Source organism: Podarcis raffonei, chromosome 3 (assembly GCF_027172205.1).
Source record: "Podarcis raffonei isolate rPodRaf1 chromosome 3, rPodRaf1.pri, whole genome shotgun sequence".
NCBI classification, from domain to species: domain Eukaryota; kingdom Metazoa; phylum Chordata; class Lepidosauria; order Squamata; family Lacertidae; genus Podarcis; species Podarcis raffonei.
This window is the reverse complement of record NC_070604.1, coordinates 44284023-44300237: the sequence shown is the minus strand read 5'-3', so window position 1 is coordinate 44300237 and position 16215 is coordinate 44284023. Positions and strand designations below refer to the sequence as shown.

The following is a 16215-nucleotide window of genomic DNA, read 5'->3' as shown; positions in this document are numbered from 1 at the left end:
ATTTTTATTCAACACCAACTTCTAGTACACATCCGGGTTCCCCGAACGACTTTACACCGAACTTTAAAAACCCCCACAAATTAAATATATCTCTAATACACAGTATGCACAAAAATTAAACAACGTAACGAAGCGTAAAAGCAACATTGCACTAATTGTCAAGAAGTTTATTGCAATAGCCGTGACAATCCGAAATAACTACGGCACGTTCAGAACGCGAAAGTTCCCTCAGTTCTCGAACGTGCGCAAGTGTCCCGGAGCGCTAATTAGGAGTCGCCCAAAGAGCGGGCGGCGGCGGCAGGGCAGGGGGCGCGCGCGCAGCGGAGGCGGGCAGCAGCGCACGGAACGTTCTTTTCTCTCGCCTTCCGCAACGTTACAGCGTGCCGAGGACCGCCAGCCACCGTCTGGCTGCCGTAAGCGCATGCGCGGCCTCCCATTGGTCCGCCTAAGAATCTAGCTTTGCCAAAGTTAGCGGGCGGGGCGATAACCCTTGTGGATCTGCTCGGGAGACCCCGGCGTTGGGGCTGCGCCAGCGCGCGCGCGTTCTCTCTCCCTCCCTCTCACACGGCGGCGGCGGCGCCTCCTCCCTCCCTCCCTCCTGGCTTCTCCCCGCCCTGCCTGAGCCGAGTGGAAGGGGGCTGGGGTTGGTTGGTGCCAGCAGCGGCGTGAGCGCTCGAGCGGCCGCCATTTTACGCAGGCTCCTGCCACATTCTCAGGACACGCCGAGGGAGCGGAGAAGGGGCAGCTCCGCAACCGCGCCCCCCGCCCGCGCCACCCCCTCCCTCTCCGGAGCCCTTTCGCGCGCCGCTCATCGTCCCTCCCCCGCCGCCGCCGCCAGCCCCTGCCGCTCGCCCCACACAGGTCAGCAGCCACCGGGGCTCGTCAGGCGCTGTGGAGAAGGGAGGGGAGAGTCGGCGGGGGGGGGTGGCTTATGGGGGGTGGAGAGAAAGAAGGGGCCCGAAGAGAAGGTTCTCCCCGGGGGGAGCGGGCCGGAGCCCGTGGAAAACGGAGGGAGAGCGGGAGGCAGCCTGCCGCCCGGCCGGTTCCGGCGGGGTGGGAGCTTGGATAAACAAAAGAGGCCGGCGGCGGCCCTGTCCCGCGCAGCTTCTCCCGGCTCTTAGCCACGCTGGACGGTGGGTGCAGCTAGGCCGCACGATGTGGAGGGAACCGAGGGGAAGCCCTCCCTGCTTGCTCGCCCCCCCTCCCTCCCGCGAGGGGCTCCAGCTGCCTCATTGTCCAGGCGGCAGCGCCATTCATTGGCCACGAGGCGCCTCCGGGGTGGGGTGGGACATGGTGGGAAGGCTGGAAGGAGCAGGGCAGGCAGCCGCCGCCGATGCCAATGTGGCTGCGGGACGACTTCTTTTTCTAATGGTGGTGGTGGGGTTTTGCCGCGTGCTTCGTGTCACGTAACGGGCCGGAGCCTGGGATCCGTGTCTTTCCAGCGCTCGAGTTGGAAGAAGCATGGTGGGAAGAAGGGAGGGAGGGTCTTGATTCTGTGCGTGCGTGTTTTTACCCGGCGGGAGGAGGAAAGGCATGGGAAGGCAGTCATTTTTGTTCGCCCCCCCCCCGGTTCTTTCCACATGGCGAAATCGGGCCCAGGGTGTTGCAATTCTTCTCCCGGAGGGAAAAGTGGGGGAGGGGGAGGAGGAGGGACAGGCTGCTTTTCCGGGAGGGGGGGTGGGGTGGGGTGGAGGGAAGTTGGTCGCTGGAGGAAGTTGTAAGACATTTGAACGCGCCGAGCACGTGTTTCCAGCAGGCATATGGCGGCTGCCGCCGCTTGGGCTGGGTGCGGACTGGGAAGCGCTTTGTTCCTTTCGCCTGGTTGCTTTTAGGCCCTGTCAAAGAGGCGGGAAGAAGCTGTAGCGTAGGCAGCGGAACGGGATTTCGCGAGAGGTGCGAAGGGTTGAATGAAGCGATTCGGGTAAAAGCGGCAGGGAATGGCAGTGGCTGTGTCGCGCGTTGGTGGCTGCACGTTCTTCCGCGCCTTTTGCTTCTTGTTCCGTTTCTAACTTCTCCAAGAGCTGCTTAGGGCGTTTTAGAGAGATAGAGAAGGGAGGTGAGCTAGAGAGTTCGGCTGGATTGTATAAAATCTGCAATAAAATCTTAATATCCTCGCTAGGCTTTGGTTATAGGGTATGCCTTTGCACTATTAGTCTTTCTCTTGAAAAAGCCTTGCGTGCTTTCTGATTGCGAAAGTAGTAGGGAAAACGGCTTACACTCTGCGAGTCCCTAGCAGGTAGCTGCATGTATTGACTGATACACCAATAGTTCGGCTTTAAGGTTTATAGCTTAATTATGATGCTTATTGCGTTTGAACAGATATCTGGAAACATGGCTTCTGAACATGTTAATGGGAATGGTACTGAAGAGCCGATGGATACTTCTGCTGCAGTTACCCATTCTGAGCATTTCCAGACATTGCTTGATGCTGGTTTACCACAGAAAGTTGCTGAAAAACTAGATGAAATTTACGTTGCAGGTAAGATGTAAAACTTGCAAAGTCATATTTTCAATATTTTCTATTGGACTTTTCCTTGCTTTGGGCTAAAATAGCAACTTTTTGTGGTTTCCAAACAAAAAACAAAAACCCAAAGATGGGGACTGCAGTCTTCTTAGCAAGTGTTTGGATGATAAACAATAACGTGGCATTTATGCTGCTGTAGGTTAGTCTGTGGTACTGAGTGAATGGGTGGTGGTAGGGGAATGCAGTTGTACTTCAGGCAATAGGAAGAGTTCATAGTGGATTATATTTGTCTTTGGAGCACTGTGTAGTAAGTGAGGCAGTAATCATAAGCATCTCTTCTGGAGGATACCTGATTTAATGTTTGAACCTGTGGGTGCAAAGGCTACTGTGTTTTCAGTCATGTTCTGAAGCTCAGTTTTGGAGACCAATAGGATTGTTTGAGTGCTTTAGTCTTTTTAAACAGTTTCCTTAAGAGGCAGAAAAGTACTGAGAATCACTGCTCAAGTTGAGTCAACTGTTTATGCAAAATTATGACTTTTCAGAGTTTGTCAAAACTTAACAAGTATCAGCATATGTATTACAGTACATTTGTAGATTAAAGCAACTTTTTAAGTAAAGGGGAAATCCTGAAATGGGCCTCTGATCAGTGGAACTGCTTCTGAAATGAAATAACTAAAAATGCTAGAATATAATATTTCTTTTTCTAGGGCTAGTTGCTCACAGTGATTTAGATGAAAGAGCTATTGAAGCTTTAAAGGAATTTAATGAAGAAGGTGCATTGGCAGTGCTTCAGCAGTTTAAAGACAGTGATCTCTCACATGTTCAGGTAATGTACTTCTATAGTGGCATTTCTGTTCCTTGGTAGTACTACAGTTTGTAGTAGCACATGTGAAAAACTTGAACAAGTCAGGATGATTGATTTAAAATTCAGCCCTTACACGTTATTTGTGTAATCTTTTTAGAACAAAAGTGCCTTTTTATGTGGCGTCATGAAGACATATAGACAGCGAGAAAAACAAGGGACCAAAGTGGCAGATTCTAGCAAAGGACCAGATGAGGCAAAAATCAAGGTATGTTTCCTTATAGGCCAGTATGCTTATGCCTTTAGTGCTAATTTCTGTGGTTGCATAAGAATGATTTGTGTTGAAGTATTTTTTTAACAATATTTTTCTTGGTCATCCCTTCATTGGTGCTTGCCAGTTGACATTTCTATAAGAGCAGCTTACTCTTATTTAGATTCCTCTGCACAGTATTTGTCCAGAAAAAGTCTCTGCATACAGGTCCTGTTCTGCATTCTGCAGAGGGAGATGTTAGCAGGGTGCAATTGTGAAAGTACCTCTGACATCTGATTTCTGCCACTAGCACTATGCCACAAATTGTTATAGAATGGCAGTTTTTGTACCCAGTCCATACATTTAATATTGGCATCATGATTTGTAGGCTTTCTCTTCCTTGTTTTTAGTAGATATACACTCACATCTGTTTTTATAGAGACAGGTCATGAATCATCACTATTGGCACTGTAATTTGAGATAAATTGTATCAGCCAGCAGTTGGAAGTTTAGTACAGCCTGACACTGGAAAGACTTCAGTGCTTCATGACTATTGAAGTATACCGCAAATACTTCAGCTTATTCTACCATGAGAAATTATATCTTTCGATAGAGTAACTTTTTATTGTGTGAAAGCCCACAACAATCAAGTACAGAAATTGTAGAAAAGCAATTGAATGTAGCATTTGCACACAGTACATATATTTTTCCATAGCTTGCTTGCTTTTGTTTTTTGAGTACTCAGTTACTGGAATTCCAATACATTTTGTCCATTATTTCATTCACAAAGAGCTAGTGAAATACTGAGCAGTATTTAATCTCTTTAGTCAAACTGAAGTATGCAGCTTATTGTGCTGCTGCTCTACTAGGCATGCTATGTTTCATTAGGCATATTCTTTTAAACTTGAGGTCTCTCCATGCTTCACTTCTAGCATGCTCTCCAAATTCAGAGGGCACATCTATTCTCAATTGAAACAGGCTCTGTGTATGGCCTAGAGAAGGCTGCTGATGTCCTACAGTAGTGGTTCTCAAAGGGTGTGGTGTGCCACACTGGTGTGGCAAGTGAGATTGGAAGATTCAAGGATAATCAGTATTATATTTGGGAATGATTAATGTTCTTACACAGCTGCGTTGTTTTATACTTTATGGATGTCCAGTGATCACATTATAAAGTAGTTGTGTTCTGTTTTATAAATCAAGCACTGCTAGGAGTTGTTTATTTCAGTTTTCCCATGTATTTCTTATCAATACAAAATTCAGGGTGGTGCAAGCAAATTTTAATTCTGAAAGTGGCCCAGAGAAAAAAGTTTGAGAACTACTGCCCTGCAGTGAGGCACAAACAGGCCTTCATTTGGTGGGATAAGTGTAGGATTCTTGGCATAACAGCTGCCTATGCAAACAGAAGGCACCTGGCGAAGGAAGCAAAACTGACTTTGAGAAGCTTTGCACACAGGATTTAGGATTGAAATGTACAATAGGTTTTTTCGGAAGGGTGTGTTTTTGTGCAAAAATCAAAGCAAAAATCAAATTTGCTCAAAGCAAAAATCAAATTTGCTCAAAATTAGTATATACTCAGACATACTCAAAGCTGAGGGAATGCAAGTCGCTCTTAAAACATAAGTGTCAAAGATTATTTCATTGCAAACATTTGTCTCCTTTTCCTATTTTAATTAGACCGTTTAATTACTTGGTAAACAGTTAGACTTTATTTAAAACTCTAAACTTAAATTTGAAGGCACTTTTGGAGAGAACGGGTTACACACTTGATGTGACTACTGGACAAAGAAAATATGGTGGTCCTCCCCCAGAGTGTGTCTACTCAGGACAACAGCCTTCTGTTGGCACTGAGGTAAGCAGCATCACATTTTATGATGGGGTGGTGTGTCCTTGCTACCCGTATGTGTGATCCTTTTTAAAATATGTTTTTTTGTTACAGATATTTGTGGGTAAGATTCCAAGGGACTTATTTGAGGATGAACTGGTTCCATTATTTGAGAAAGCAGGGCCTATATGGGATCTTCGCTTAATGATGGACCCTCTGACAGGCTTAAACAGAGGATACGCTTTTGTCACTTTTTGTAACAAAGAGGCAGCTCAGGAAGCTGTTAAACTGGTAAGATTTTTCTTACTGCATTCTTTTAGGATCACCCCTTTATCTAAAAGCAAGTACAAAAATCCCTGGCAGTGGCTGAAAGTATACTCTATGGTGTACATCATGATGTATAGATTAGAATTGTTTAGGTCTCGTGACCTCCAGAACCTCTTTTCGTTAAGCAGTTCTAAGAGTTCCTTTAACTTATTTATTCAGTTTGTTATGTTATATGCTGTTTGTTCTTTTTTTTCTTCCATCCCTGTGAGCATCAAGGATAGCAGAAATGGAAATGCTTACAGTGCAGTCTTACACATGTGTACATGGAATTATGTCTTGGGTTAAGTGAGCTCATACTGTACAATATCTTCTCTAATTCTATTAGTGGCTATATGTTAGAATATCATAGATGTGGGGAAAATGGAATTATTGCATGAAGAGCAGGATTTTGAACAAGTTCTTTTTAAAGGCTAAGAAACATGACCCTTGACCTGAAAGAAAACTAGCTGCCTACCATTGTACAAAAGATTTCTGTCTTACTTGCTTGAAAAAGATCCAGGCTAGTGACTGGGCTTATGAATTACCATTTCTTTAGCTTAAAGTTCCACACCCGTAATTAAAATTTTGGTTATGGTCTCTAATGTTGAATGTACTGTAGTGTTACATGGTACACTAAATTGGTATAGTGTGCAGTGCCTTCAAGTGGCTTAATTTGATACTAAAGTAATCTAATTGTCCCACTCTACTTAAAATGAGGGATCGTTCTCCATGGTCTCTGTTCCCTCTTTTGCTTTTCTACTTGAGGATTATAGCATATCCTTGGTCTCTGACTTGCAATTCAGGGAATGAGCACTGCCATAAAGGGTCAAGGGGAGCAGTATCTGGGGAGAGAGATTGACAAGGTCATCCTTTGCTCATAGTCAAAACAAGAACAGTGGGACACTTAGCAAAAGCCAAGTAGCTCCATAGGTAGTCTTAGGCTTAACTTTTCCTCACAGAGTGAGATGGCTTGTACAATTACTGAAGTATGGTAAGGATGCCTTCTACTCCACTTTATATTGATGTGTGTTTCCAATGGGAGAGGATCCTGCTGCAATGGAGGCTGTAGTTGGTTTCTTTGAAACTAAGCAACATTTTGTGTATTAGGAGATGAAAGGCAGAGAATAGATGTGCTCAGGTACCACTGTTGCTGCTTTTCTCTGATCTAGGATTAGAGCAACACATAGGGTTTAACCCAAGGTGTCTTTGAAGATCATTTCCCCCAAATAATCTTAAGAGCTGTAGTTTAAGGGTGCTAGGAATTGTAGCTGTGTGAGGGGTAAGCTACAGTTTCCAGGGTTCTTGTATGTGTGGTGTGTTGTGTCCACACAGCTGACAAGCATAGTGTACTCATTTACAGGGTAGCTAGGTTATTCTGTTGCCGCAAGAAAAACCCCATTATTGTGGCAATTTTTAAAAAATATAATATTATTATAGCGTAAACTTTTATGAACCAAGGCCCATGATAATAAAATCCCATAATAAAATTGTCAGTCTTTAAAGTGTCTCAATACAGTTCGTTGATACTGTGTCCAGTTACTTTTAATCAGGTAGGTGGAAGCAACCCAGGGCCATATAGAACCATCTATTTAGTGGCCCACGTAACTCCATTATCACATGGTTAGAAGCCACACTGCTGAAAATGGTGCACTCCCAATACAGTGGTACTTCAGGTTACAGACTCCGCTAACCTAGAAATAGTAGCTTGGGTTAAGAACTTTGCTTCAGGATGAGAACAGAAATCGAGCTCCGACGGCACGGTGGCAGTGGGAGGCCCCATTAGCTAAAGTGGTACTTCATGTTAAGAACAGTTTCACGTTAAGAACAGACCTCCAGAATGAATTAGGTTCTTAACCCGAGGTACCACTGTATTTGAAGCACTTGCTCCTCTTTTGAAAAAAATACTACTCTGTATTGAGTGATATTTCTGCAAAGAAGTAAAAGTTCAAAGTTTGCAAGCAAGGAAAAGCATAAGCACTTTCGGATGACCTACCCTATATTACTTTCTTTCTTCTAGTATAACAATCATGAAATCCGCTCTGGAAAACATATTGGTGTATGTATCTCCGTTGCCAATAATAGGCTCTTTGTTGGCTCTATCCCTAAGAGTAAAACAAAGGAGCAGATAGTTGAAGAATTTAGCAAAGTAACAGGTAAGTTACTTTGTATCTTGGGTGTGTTATTAAAAGGAAATAATTCAAGTGATCAGTGATGAATTTTTTCACCATCTTTCGGCTGATGTTGAATGATGATGACATTGTAAACTGAGATCATAAGGAATATTCTTGACAGTAAGAAAGAGATGATCTGGGACTGTGGCCTATCCTTGTGTCATACATTGCTTGAGGGAGGTTTTACCCAAAGCCTCTTATTCAGTAAGTTTGACTGTTTGGAAGAAATTATTAAAGGAGTAATTTTGCTCAGTTCTGCTAGATCTCGTTGTTCATCTTTTAGAATATTCATGAACATTCCATGACATCGTAACAGCTTGGCTTCGTTTGCCCTTTATTTTATGTTAACACACTATACTGTGTTAAGATAAAATAAAGGGCAATCGAAGCCAAGCTGTTACGATGTCATGGAATATTCATGACATTCAGTAGAGACATACTATACTGGTCAGTTGCTGAAAATATTTGACTGGTCAAATATCTAGCCCCAAATTAGAGGCAAGTGTTGTACATATGGAGTCTTTTCTTGTTCAGTTCAGACTTTCTTTCTAGAAAAGTACTTTTGATGGGGAGTAAATTAAATTTTCTCTGTTGGTTTTCAGTTAGTGCCATGGTATATGTGGGGGAAAGCATCAGAAGATAAGCTACCATATGTTTCTGTGTATAAGACTAGGTTTTTTAATTTAAAAACTAGGTTAAAAATTGGGGCTCGTCTTATACACTGGGCAAGCTCCCCCCATTTTCTTAATTTGGAGTCCCCAAAAATTATACACATCTTTTACACAGGGACGTGTTATACACAGAAAAATACGGTATATAAGAAATTCTAACATTTTACTGGGGAATTTTAGCAAATCTAATAGTCCACTGTATTATATTAGGGTAAAAAGATGAATTGTCACAGTTTTACTTCTTTTTTTTAATAAATTTGTATGACCGCTTAACTAAACTCATGTGATTGGCTTCAATTTCAGAGGGTCTCACAGATGTAATATTGTATCACCAACCTGATGACAAAAAAAAGAATAGAGGCTTTTGTTTCCTTGAATATGAAGATCATAAAACTGCAGCACAAGCCAGGCGTAGGCTAATGAGTGGAAAAGTGAAAGTCTGGGGTAATGTGGTAACAGTTGAATGGGCTGATCCTATAGAAGATCCAGATCCTGAAGTCATGGCAAAGGTAAAAGATAACAGTGATACTTTTTTAAAAAAAAGTTATAGCAAGCTGAAAGTTATGATTATTTTGTTAAATCTGTATCATATGGCAAATGCTCAGTGTTAGAAACTGAGATATGAAAGATAAGAGCTAAACAACACCTTAAACCTAGGTTATGGGTGCAACAACGGAAGGCGCAGTTTTTTATAAGAAGAATGCAAAGCTGAAAATGAATGAACTGCAGCTAAAATATGTTCATTTTTCACATGGTCTAGTCTTTCCCCTGCCCACCCCCTAATATTCTTAAGAGGGTCTCTTCTCCAGTCTTCAAACAGTTGCTGGAAGTGGGGAGGCAGAAAAAGGTCCTCCTTTCCTTCCACTTTGTAGTTTTACTCTGAAATCTTAGGCGCAGTACTGAGCTCAGAGCTCAGAAATTGCTTGCCCTAATGAAGTTCCCTGTTGCAAAATGGACCTACAACAATGGGAGTTTCAAACACTGCAAATGCTGTAGAAGGAATAATGCTTGCGAAATGATTTTCTTATAGTAACTTGAATGGCTTGTTCTGCACTCAGAGCAAGAACATTTGTGAAAGCCTCAAAAGTTTACTTAAATCTTCAACCAAACTATATAAAGCTGATAACTCAACAGGTGAACATGTGACACAACAGGTGAATGACACAAAATTTTCAAATAGGATCATAATATGAATTTTCACTGCTTTTAATAATTTTTATACAAATTGTGGATTGTTAACTTGAAGCTTACTTGGCTCATAACTGAGGAGGAGACATATTTCAATCTGATGCCCTGTTTGTGTTTGCATGACCAGCATTTATCAGACTAGTATGACAAAACTAGTTTCAGTTAGGATAGGGACAGAACTTTACTGCATTATCTCATTACATTTTGTCAATACAAGTCCTGCCTTCTTTTTTGTCCAGTCTTAGTATCCCCATTGTTGTAGGTGATGGCTTCAAATCACCAAGTCCCATCACTGCAATCACCAAGTCTCATCACTGGGATCCTTTATTATCATTTACTGGAATTGGGTTTCATTTCCACATTAGTTAAAAGTCTGGGGGAATAGTGAATGTGCGTTGCTGGGACAGATGACTGCTCTAGGCAGGAGTCAGATGCCTTTCTATGCTGAAACTGTGTCAGTACCTTTAATGTTCCAGCAGCTAACCAGGGACTTGGGTGTTGGGACTTGCAACAACATACCACCACTCTTACATATCCCAAGTGACATTGGAAGAATGAGTATACATTCGGAGCTAGTAGGCTTTTTTCCAGCTATAAACATCTTTGAAAAAAATTGTGGATGGAGTTGTTGTTAATAATAATAATAGTAATAATAATAGCTTTTAGGGAAATATGTTGTCTGAATTCTTTATAATAGGAATTTGTAAATGTTGAGATCCAGAATGTGCACAACAGAACTTTGATCTTCCTTGTCTGCATCCCCTTGAACCCTTTCGAAACCTTCTGAGGGTTAAGGGGAACCCACAGGACTAAATTTTGGGTGTGCATGAGAAGAGGATGAAGGTCCTGTTGGGTGACTGGAAGTTGCTTTTGCAGTGTTTGATACAACTCAATGGCACATCCCAAGTGCTCTTGGCAAATGCCAGTATTTCAAAGAATGAAACAAAATTGTAGTCTGAATTAACCCTTGTTGCTTTATTTTAGGTGAAAGTGTTATTTGTGCGGAACCTTGCAAATTCAGTCACAGAGGAGATACTAGAAAAGGCCTTTAGTCAGTTTGGAAAGCTGGAGCGAGTGAAAAAGCTAAAAGATTACGCTTTTATCCATTTTGATGAACGTGATGGTGCTGTAAAGGTAGGTTTTGATTAACAGTGCAGCTACTGCTACATGATCAAATTATTTTTAAGTCACATGTTTAGCTAAAACATTTGTGTTATAAAATGTTTAAAGCTTTGTGCTGTGGTTTTGGGCTCTAAAGTGATATGAATACAGCAGTTGGCTGTTAATGTTCTGAGAAGTTTGGTGCTCATTTTTGCTGTCTTTCTCTCCAAGTAGAAAAATCGTTGCTTCTCCTATGCTTACCTTGTCCTATACTCTTTTAAAAATAAGGATAGAATGCAGGCTGTTCAGTTCACTGATCTGCTCATTTTTAAGCCAGAGTCTACTCTAAAACCCTTGTGCACAGTGCAGAAACAGCTGAGTCCAGAGTTTTCATGAGTGGAATTCCATTTACAGAAACCTCCAACCTCGGCATTTACGCCTTTCCCCTGAAAAGCCACTCTGGAGGTCTAAGAGACCCCTGAACAGTGTAGGAAGTGACATGAGGCTTGTAGTAGGAAGGAGGAATTGGTTAAATCGCCTTTCTTCATTGAGAACCCCTGCTGCATCTCTTGTCTGTTTCATGAATGGGACCCTTCTATTTGCTTTTTTTTAAAAAAGATATTTATTGAGTTTTTCCACCTTTATACATTAAAAAATCAAAAAGTAAAATCAAAAAAGTTAAAAACACATAAAGTTTACAATCCTTATTTTCAATAACATATTTCCCTGACTTCCCCACACCTCCCCTTCTTATATTCCAAGTCAAATTGTTAATTCAACAAGTTCTTGTCCCCAATTTTTGACCTTTTTATATTTAATTCATTTTAAAAAAACAAACAAACCAATTTTAACTTATAAACATCAGTATTTAAACATCAGTGCTCATTTTTAAAACTTTTCTAAAGTCGACCCAAATTCCCTTCCACGAATTCCCCAATTTTCATACTAATAACAAAACAAAATTAAAATAACAGATTATTATTCTGCACCCTTTGGATTCCCAACCCCCCCCCCTTTCCTGGTTTCAATCCCCAACAAATGTCCATCAGTCTTAGTCTACTATCAGCCTGGAGACCTCACGTCCGAGGCTCTTAATTCTCTCTCAATTCCTCTCTGCCGGTTTTTTTGGTAGTCCTTAATATTAAACACCAGATCTCGGAGAAGCTCTGTCCCGATAGGGTCCATATTTCTTCCAGCCAGACCTCCATACTTAAAAGTGGAGCCTAAATCTTGTTTCTTACTCCTTTTAAGTCCAAATGTCCCAAAAGCTCCAACTTTCACCTTAATCAAATTTGTAATCCATAGGTCTTCAGATCTCCACATAAGGAGATCTCTCCATTCTTCAATCTTCAATTCAAAACAGATTTTCATCATCCAGTACTTATTTTCCTTTGTAGCCATCATGTCAGGCCTCTGGCTCTCCTTTGTCATCTGCAACATTACATCTCCTTCCTTTTCCTCAGAAACAACATATATCTCTTTCTCCACACTCTCAAATCTTTCAAGTTTCTCGTCTTGTCCAGCTGCATGGACTTCATGAGTCAAGTCCTTATCAAATTCAATGGATTTGTTTACTGTTAAGTCCAGAGTTGCAACATTTGTAGCCAAAACATCAATTTGGCCTTGTAACTTTCCCAAGAGAAGAAACACTCTGTCCAATTTAGCTTGAATTTTTCCTCCTTCAGCCATTCTTGTAATGTCCCAAAAACCCCTCTAGAGGGATTTTGGTTACTTTATCTTCCTTCCAGTTCAAATCCAAAAATCAAGTTCGTTTGTATCAGTTCTTCCTTGTTTTCAACAAAATATAACCAAATTGTAGCAAATATATCCAGCAGAGATAGCAGAAACAAAGTTCTCTTTTTCCTTCTTGACAGCTAATTTGACAGTTGTCAAACTCTTCTATATCTCCTCAACAGGCTCTCTCGCGGATCACTCCCGGGTCCGGGGGGGGGTGGCACTTCAGCTCTCAAAATTAGCTCTTATCCTCCAGTGAAATTACTTATACTGCCAAATTGTGAAATTAATGTCTTTTACCCAATAAAGAATAAGAAATTATCTCGACCTTAGTTAGCTAGTCCTTGCTTTAGATTATTTATAAGACGGGGAGACGGACTTCCTGTTTGTGCCTTCCCCGATCGTGCCTAATTCAAAAAATATTTTTTCTTTACAAATCCAATTTCCGTATTACTCACGGGTTGTTGCTTTTAGAGTCCAATTGTTCACAAGAAGAAGTCAGCGCTCTCCGACCATGGCATGCGGCTTCACTCCGCAGGAGAAGCAGTCGACTCTCAGCACCACGCCACTCACCCCGTCCCCCATTCCAAAGCCTTTAAAAAGGCTCCTTCGCGGGTCGGGGGGGCGCAAATGGTGCCCGCCGAGTCACCAAGTTCACAGGCTTCAGCGCCTGTGATTTCTGAGGGTCCCCGCGTCGCCGCAGCGGCAAGACCCGGATCCTGCGGAGCCGATTCCCTCCGGAGCTCGGAGGGAATCCGCCATTAGCCGATGGCGCTAACCCGGAAGTTCCCTTCTATTTGCAAATGAAGTGTTGCATGTCCAAGTAGGAGTTAGAGTGGCTAAATATACCTGAAGTTTTCTAAACTTAATCATGACACCAAATGCAATCATTTACATTTCTACCCTCCCCTCCAAATAAAAATAGAATTGTCATAGGGGAAAACGCAGTTTCCAATTTTGGTCATCTCAGTATTTGAAAGCTGAAGAATTACATTTTGTTCTCTTTGTTCATACAATTCCCTATTCTCTTTGTTTTTACTTTGAACAACTTTACCTTGCAACCTATTTTGTGGGAATGTGTAGCTGCTTTAATTTCAAGTGTTTGCTTTGCAGCACAGATCTTTTTGCAGATCTGGTTTCAAGCCCTCATGGGTTGCAAGGAGTATTTTTGAAAACCTACACACTGGAAAAATCAAAGGACCTCAGACAGGGCCTCTAGTGGACAGGAGGTGGGCTTATATGCCCTACATATCTACCAGCTGTAGATCTCTTACTACTACTCAACATCTCTTACTATTCATATTGTCTGCGTTCTTTGCATATTATTAAAAAAAATACGTTTTTGGAAGAATTTATTGCCAATATGCATTTCAAAACTATTCTCCACAGGCAATGGAAGGAATGAACGGAAAAGATTTAGAAGGAGAAAATATAGAAATAGTTTTTGCAAAGCCACCTGATCAAAAGAGGAAAGAGCGGAAAGCGCAGAGACAAGCTGCTAAAAATCAAATGTAAGTGCTAAAGTGTGTGCATTTGACACTAAATGACACTTATACAAGTGTTGTGGCTTTGCAGTTCTTGCTGTATGCTGAGCATACATACCATGGAAACATTTGTAAAAAAATGTAGGGTTCTTTGATGACATTTACTGCTCAAGATATCAACTTCCCTTTATGCATGCTTTTCCAAAAATAAAAGTGCAGCCTGCATCTTTTGGTCTATTTTTAAAAGTGGAGAGAGAATTACTGTGTTAACTACATAACATCTCCAGGTGAGAAGTAGTGTTCTGTTCGTTACTTAGGCCTGTATGTACATTTTTAAAATAATATGTCCTCAGAAGTGATCAGGCAAGTGCAGCTTTCCCCCCCTGAGATACCATAAGAAAAAGTGGAAAAAGCAATAGAGACATGTAGCTGATCGGAAAGTGTCTCTGGGTCTATGAATTTCTGCTTATTTTATTCTACATTCACTGCATTCAGTATTTAGAAGCTTTAGTTATTTGTTACTAATCCTCACCTTAAGCTTTGTGTTGCAATTTTGTGTATCCTCTGTGGTTTTTCATGACACAATAATTGACTGCTGACAATATTCTATCCAATAATTTTAGAAAATTTAGACTGAAATCCTGTGCACATTTTGTGGTATGACAGGAACACGTGTGTAACACTCCTTGTGGGGGACAAACTGTATACCATAAATAATATACTCCTTTTCCCCCACTGTTTATTTGTCATCCTAGTAGCTATCTCAGCTGTTTCTACACCACATCCAATGTTGTACAAGTGCATTTCTACTTGTGCAGCAAGACATGCATTTCCTCTTCCCACTGCAGCCCTCACCGCCTCCAAATCTGTTCTGGAGTGTCCCCAACACCGAAGGAGATTTGGGGAGCTGCAGTGGGGATGGGAAATCTGCTGGTGGATGGACACCATTGAATGTCAGCCTTTTATTTGCATTTCTGGAATAAATTAAAAGGAAGAGTTACAAATATTCACGTGTCTCAAGCATTGCTTTACAAGAACTGTAAAAGATGTGCTAATCACAAAAGGCAAAACACAGCTTTATGGGAGACTTGGGTTTGCTCATTGGGACTTGGCCTTTCCCCTGCAGTGCTGCACCCCGTCTCCTCATTCTCTGGAACATCCAAATCAGTTCACGGTCTTAGGCAACCATGAGCATGTATATATGTTAGCTGTTTATAGAACAACAGATTGAATTTGATTATACTGCTGTTTTTCAATTATGAATGGTGCATGCTCTGATTACACCCAAGGCTTATTTACTGCTAGTTTGTAATCTCATTTTAGTTGGCATATCTACCCTTTGAATGTATTCTGTCAATGAAAGTGCATGTTCAAAGAGGCTTTCCGATAGCACCATTCATCTCTACACTAGGTAGTCCTCAGAGCTATCATTTTGCATCACATATGGCTAATTTATGAAAAGTAGTGGCAGTGAGGCTTGATTTGCACATGCTGTCCCCTGGACTGCTACAGTGAGATAGTCCAGTTTTGCGCTTGACCAGTTAACGTGACTGCAAGTGCGTGGGTCCTTTTGGACCTGGAAGAGGGCAAGAGGTGCTCCACTGACGTGTGGAGGCCAGGAATGGAATTCCAATGCAAAATAGTCACTGCCTATACTTACTGTATCACAACTAATTGAGATAGAGGCCTTCTGAGTTTCCATGCGGGTTGTACCCTCCTGGTGGTGCAGCAGTAGTAATACTGCTAGCACATTTGTAAAGCTACACTTACATTTGACTAAATCCTGAACACATCTGGGCAGATCTAGGCTCTGGCCAGATTGGTTTGAGACACCCCTGGTCAAGTTGACTCACTTGGAGCAATTTGAGACTGTCATAATTGGGTAGGGAGGCAGGCAGGTTCTGCTTCATTAGCATGTTCCCTGCATGAAATGTGGTGGCGAAGCAACACCCAGCAAGGTTGAATTCCCTGCTCAATAGCTGGTGAACAGAGGGTTAAATAATGATGGGGGTGAAGGATTTAAACCCTGATTACGAATTTGGACTGGCCCCTGAATTGATTTGGTGTCTATCCAAAGTGCTGGATTGGGCGTGTATGTGCACAGCCCTAATAGTTATCCAGCCCCAAGTGTCCTCTTTCTTTCTGCTTTGTGCTCATGTATATTCTCTTTGGCTTGAACCTGCTCCCTCTCTTCATGCAGTTCATATCCCTTAATTATTATT

General features: G+C 41.9%; 1 protein-coding gene across 9 annotated transcripts in view; it reads left to right on the top strand.

Annotated features, from left to right (window-relative positions):
* Window positions 1-591: 591 nt before the first annotated feature.
* Window positions 592-16215, top strand: part of SYNCRIP (synaptotagmin binding cytoplasmic RNA interacting protein) — a 21471-nt gene continuing 5847 nt past the window's right edge. For 6 of the 9 annotated variants that reach the window (XM_053381407.1, XM_053381406.1, XM_053381405.1 and 3 more), the window contains exons 1-9: window positions 2320-2479; window positions 3172-3290; window positions 3427-3534; window positions 5252-5365; window positions 5453-5629; window positions 7662-7797; window positions 8790-8995; window positions 10659-10808; window positions 13899-14020. In XM_053381407.1, the coding sequence (XP_053237382.1) occupies window positions 2332-2479; window positions 3172-3290; window positions 3427-3534; window positions 5252-5365; window positions 5453-5629; window positions 7662-7797; window positions 8790-8995; window positions 10659-10808; window positions 13899-14020 (1280 nt within the window). In that variant the 5' untranslated portion in view covers window positions 2320-2331. Of the gene's footprint in view, window positions 862-1870; window positions 1894-2319; window positions 2480-3171; window positions 3291-3426; window positions 3535-5251; window positions 5366-5452; window positions 5630-7661; window positions 7798-8789; window positions 8996-10658; window positions 10809-13898; window positions 14021-16215 lie in introns of those variants that run through there. The other 3 variants (XM_053381409.1, XM_053381401.1, XM_053381408.1) reach the window with 3 other exon arrangements.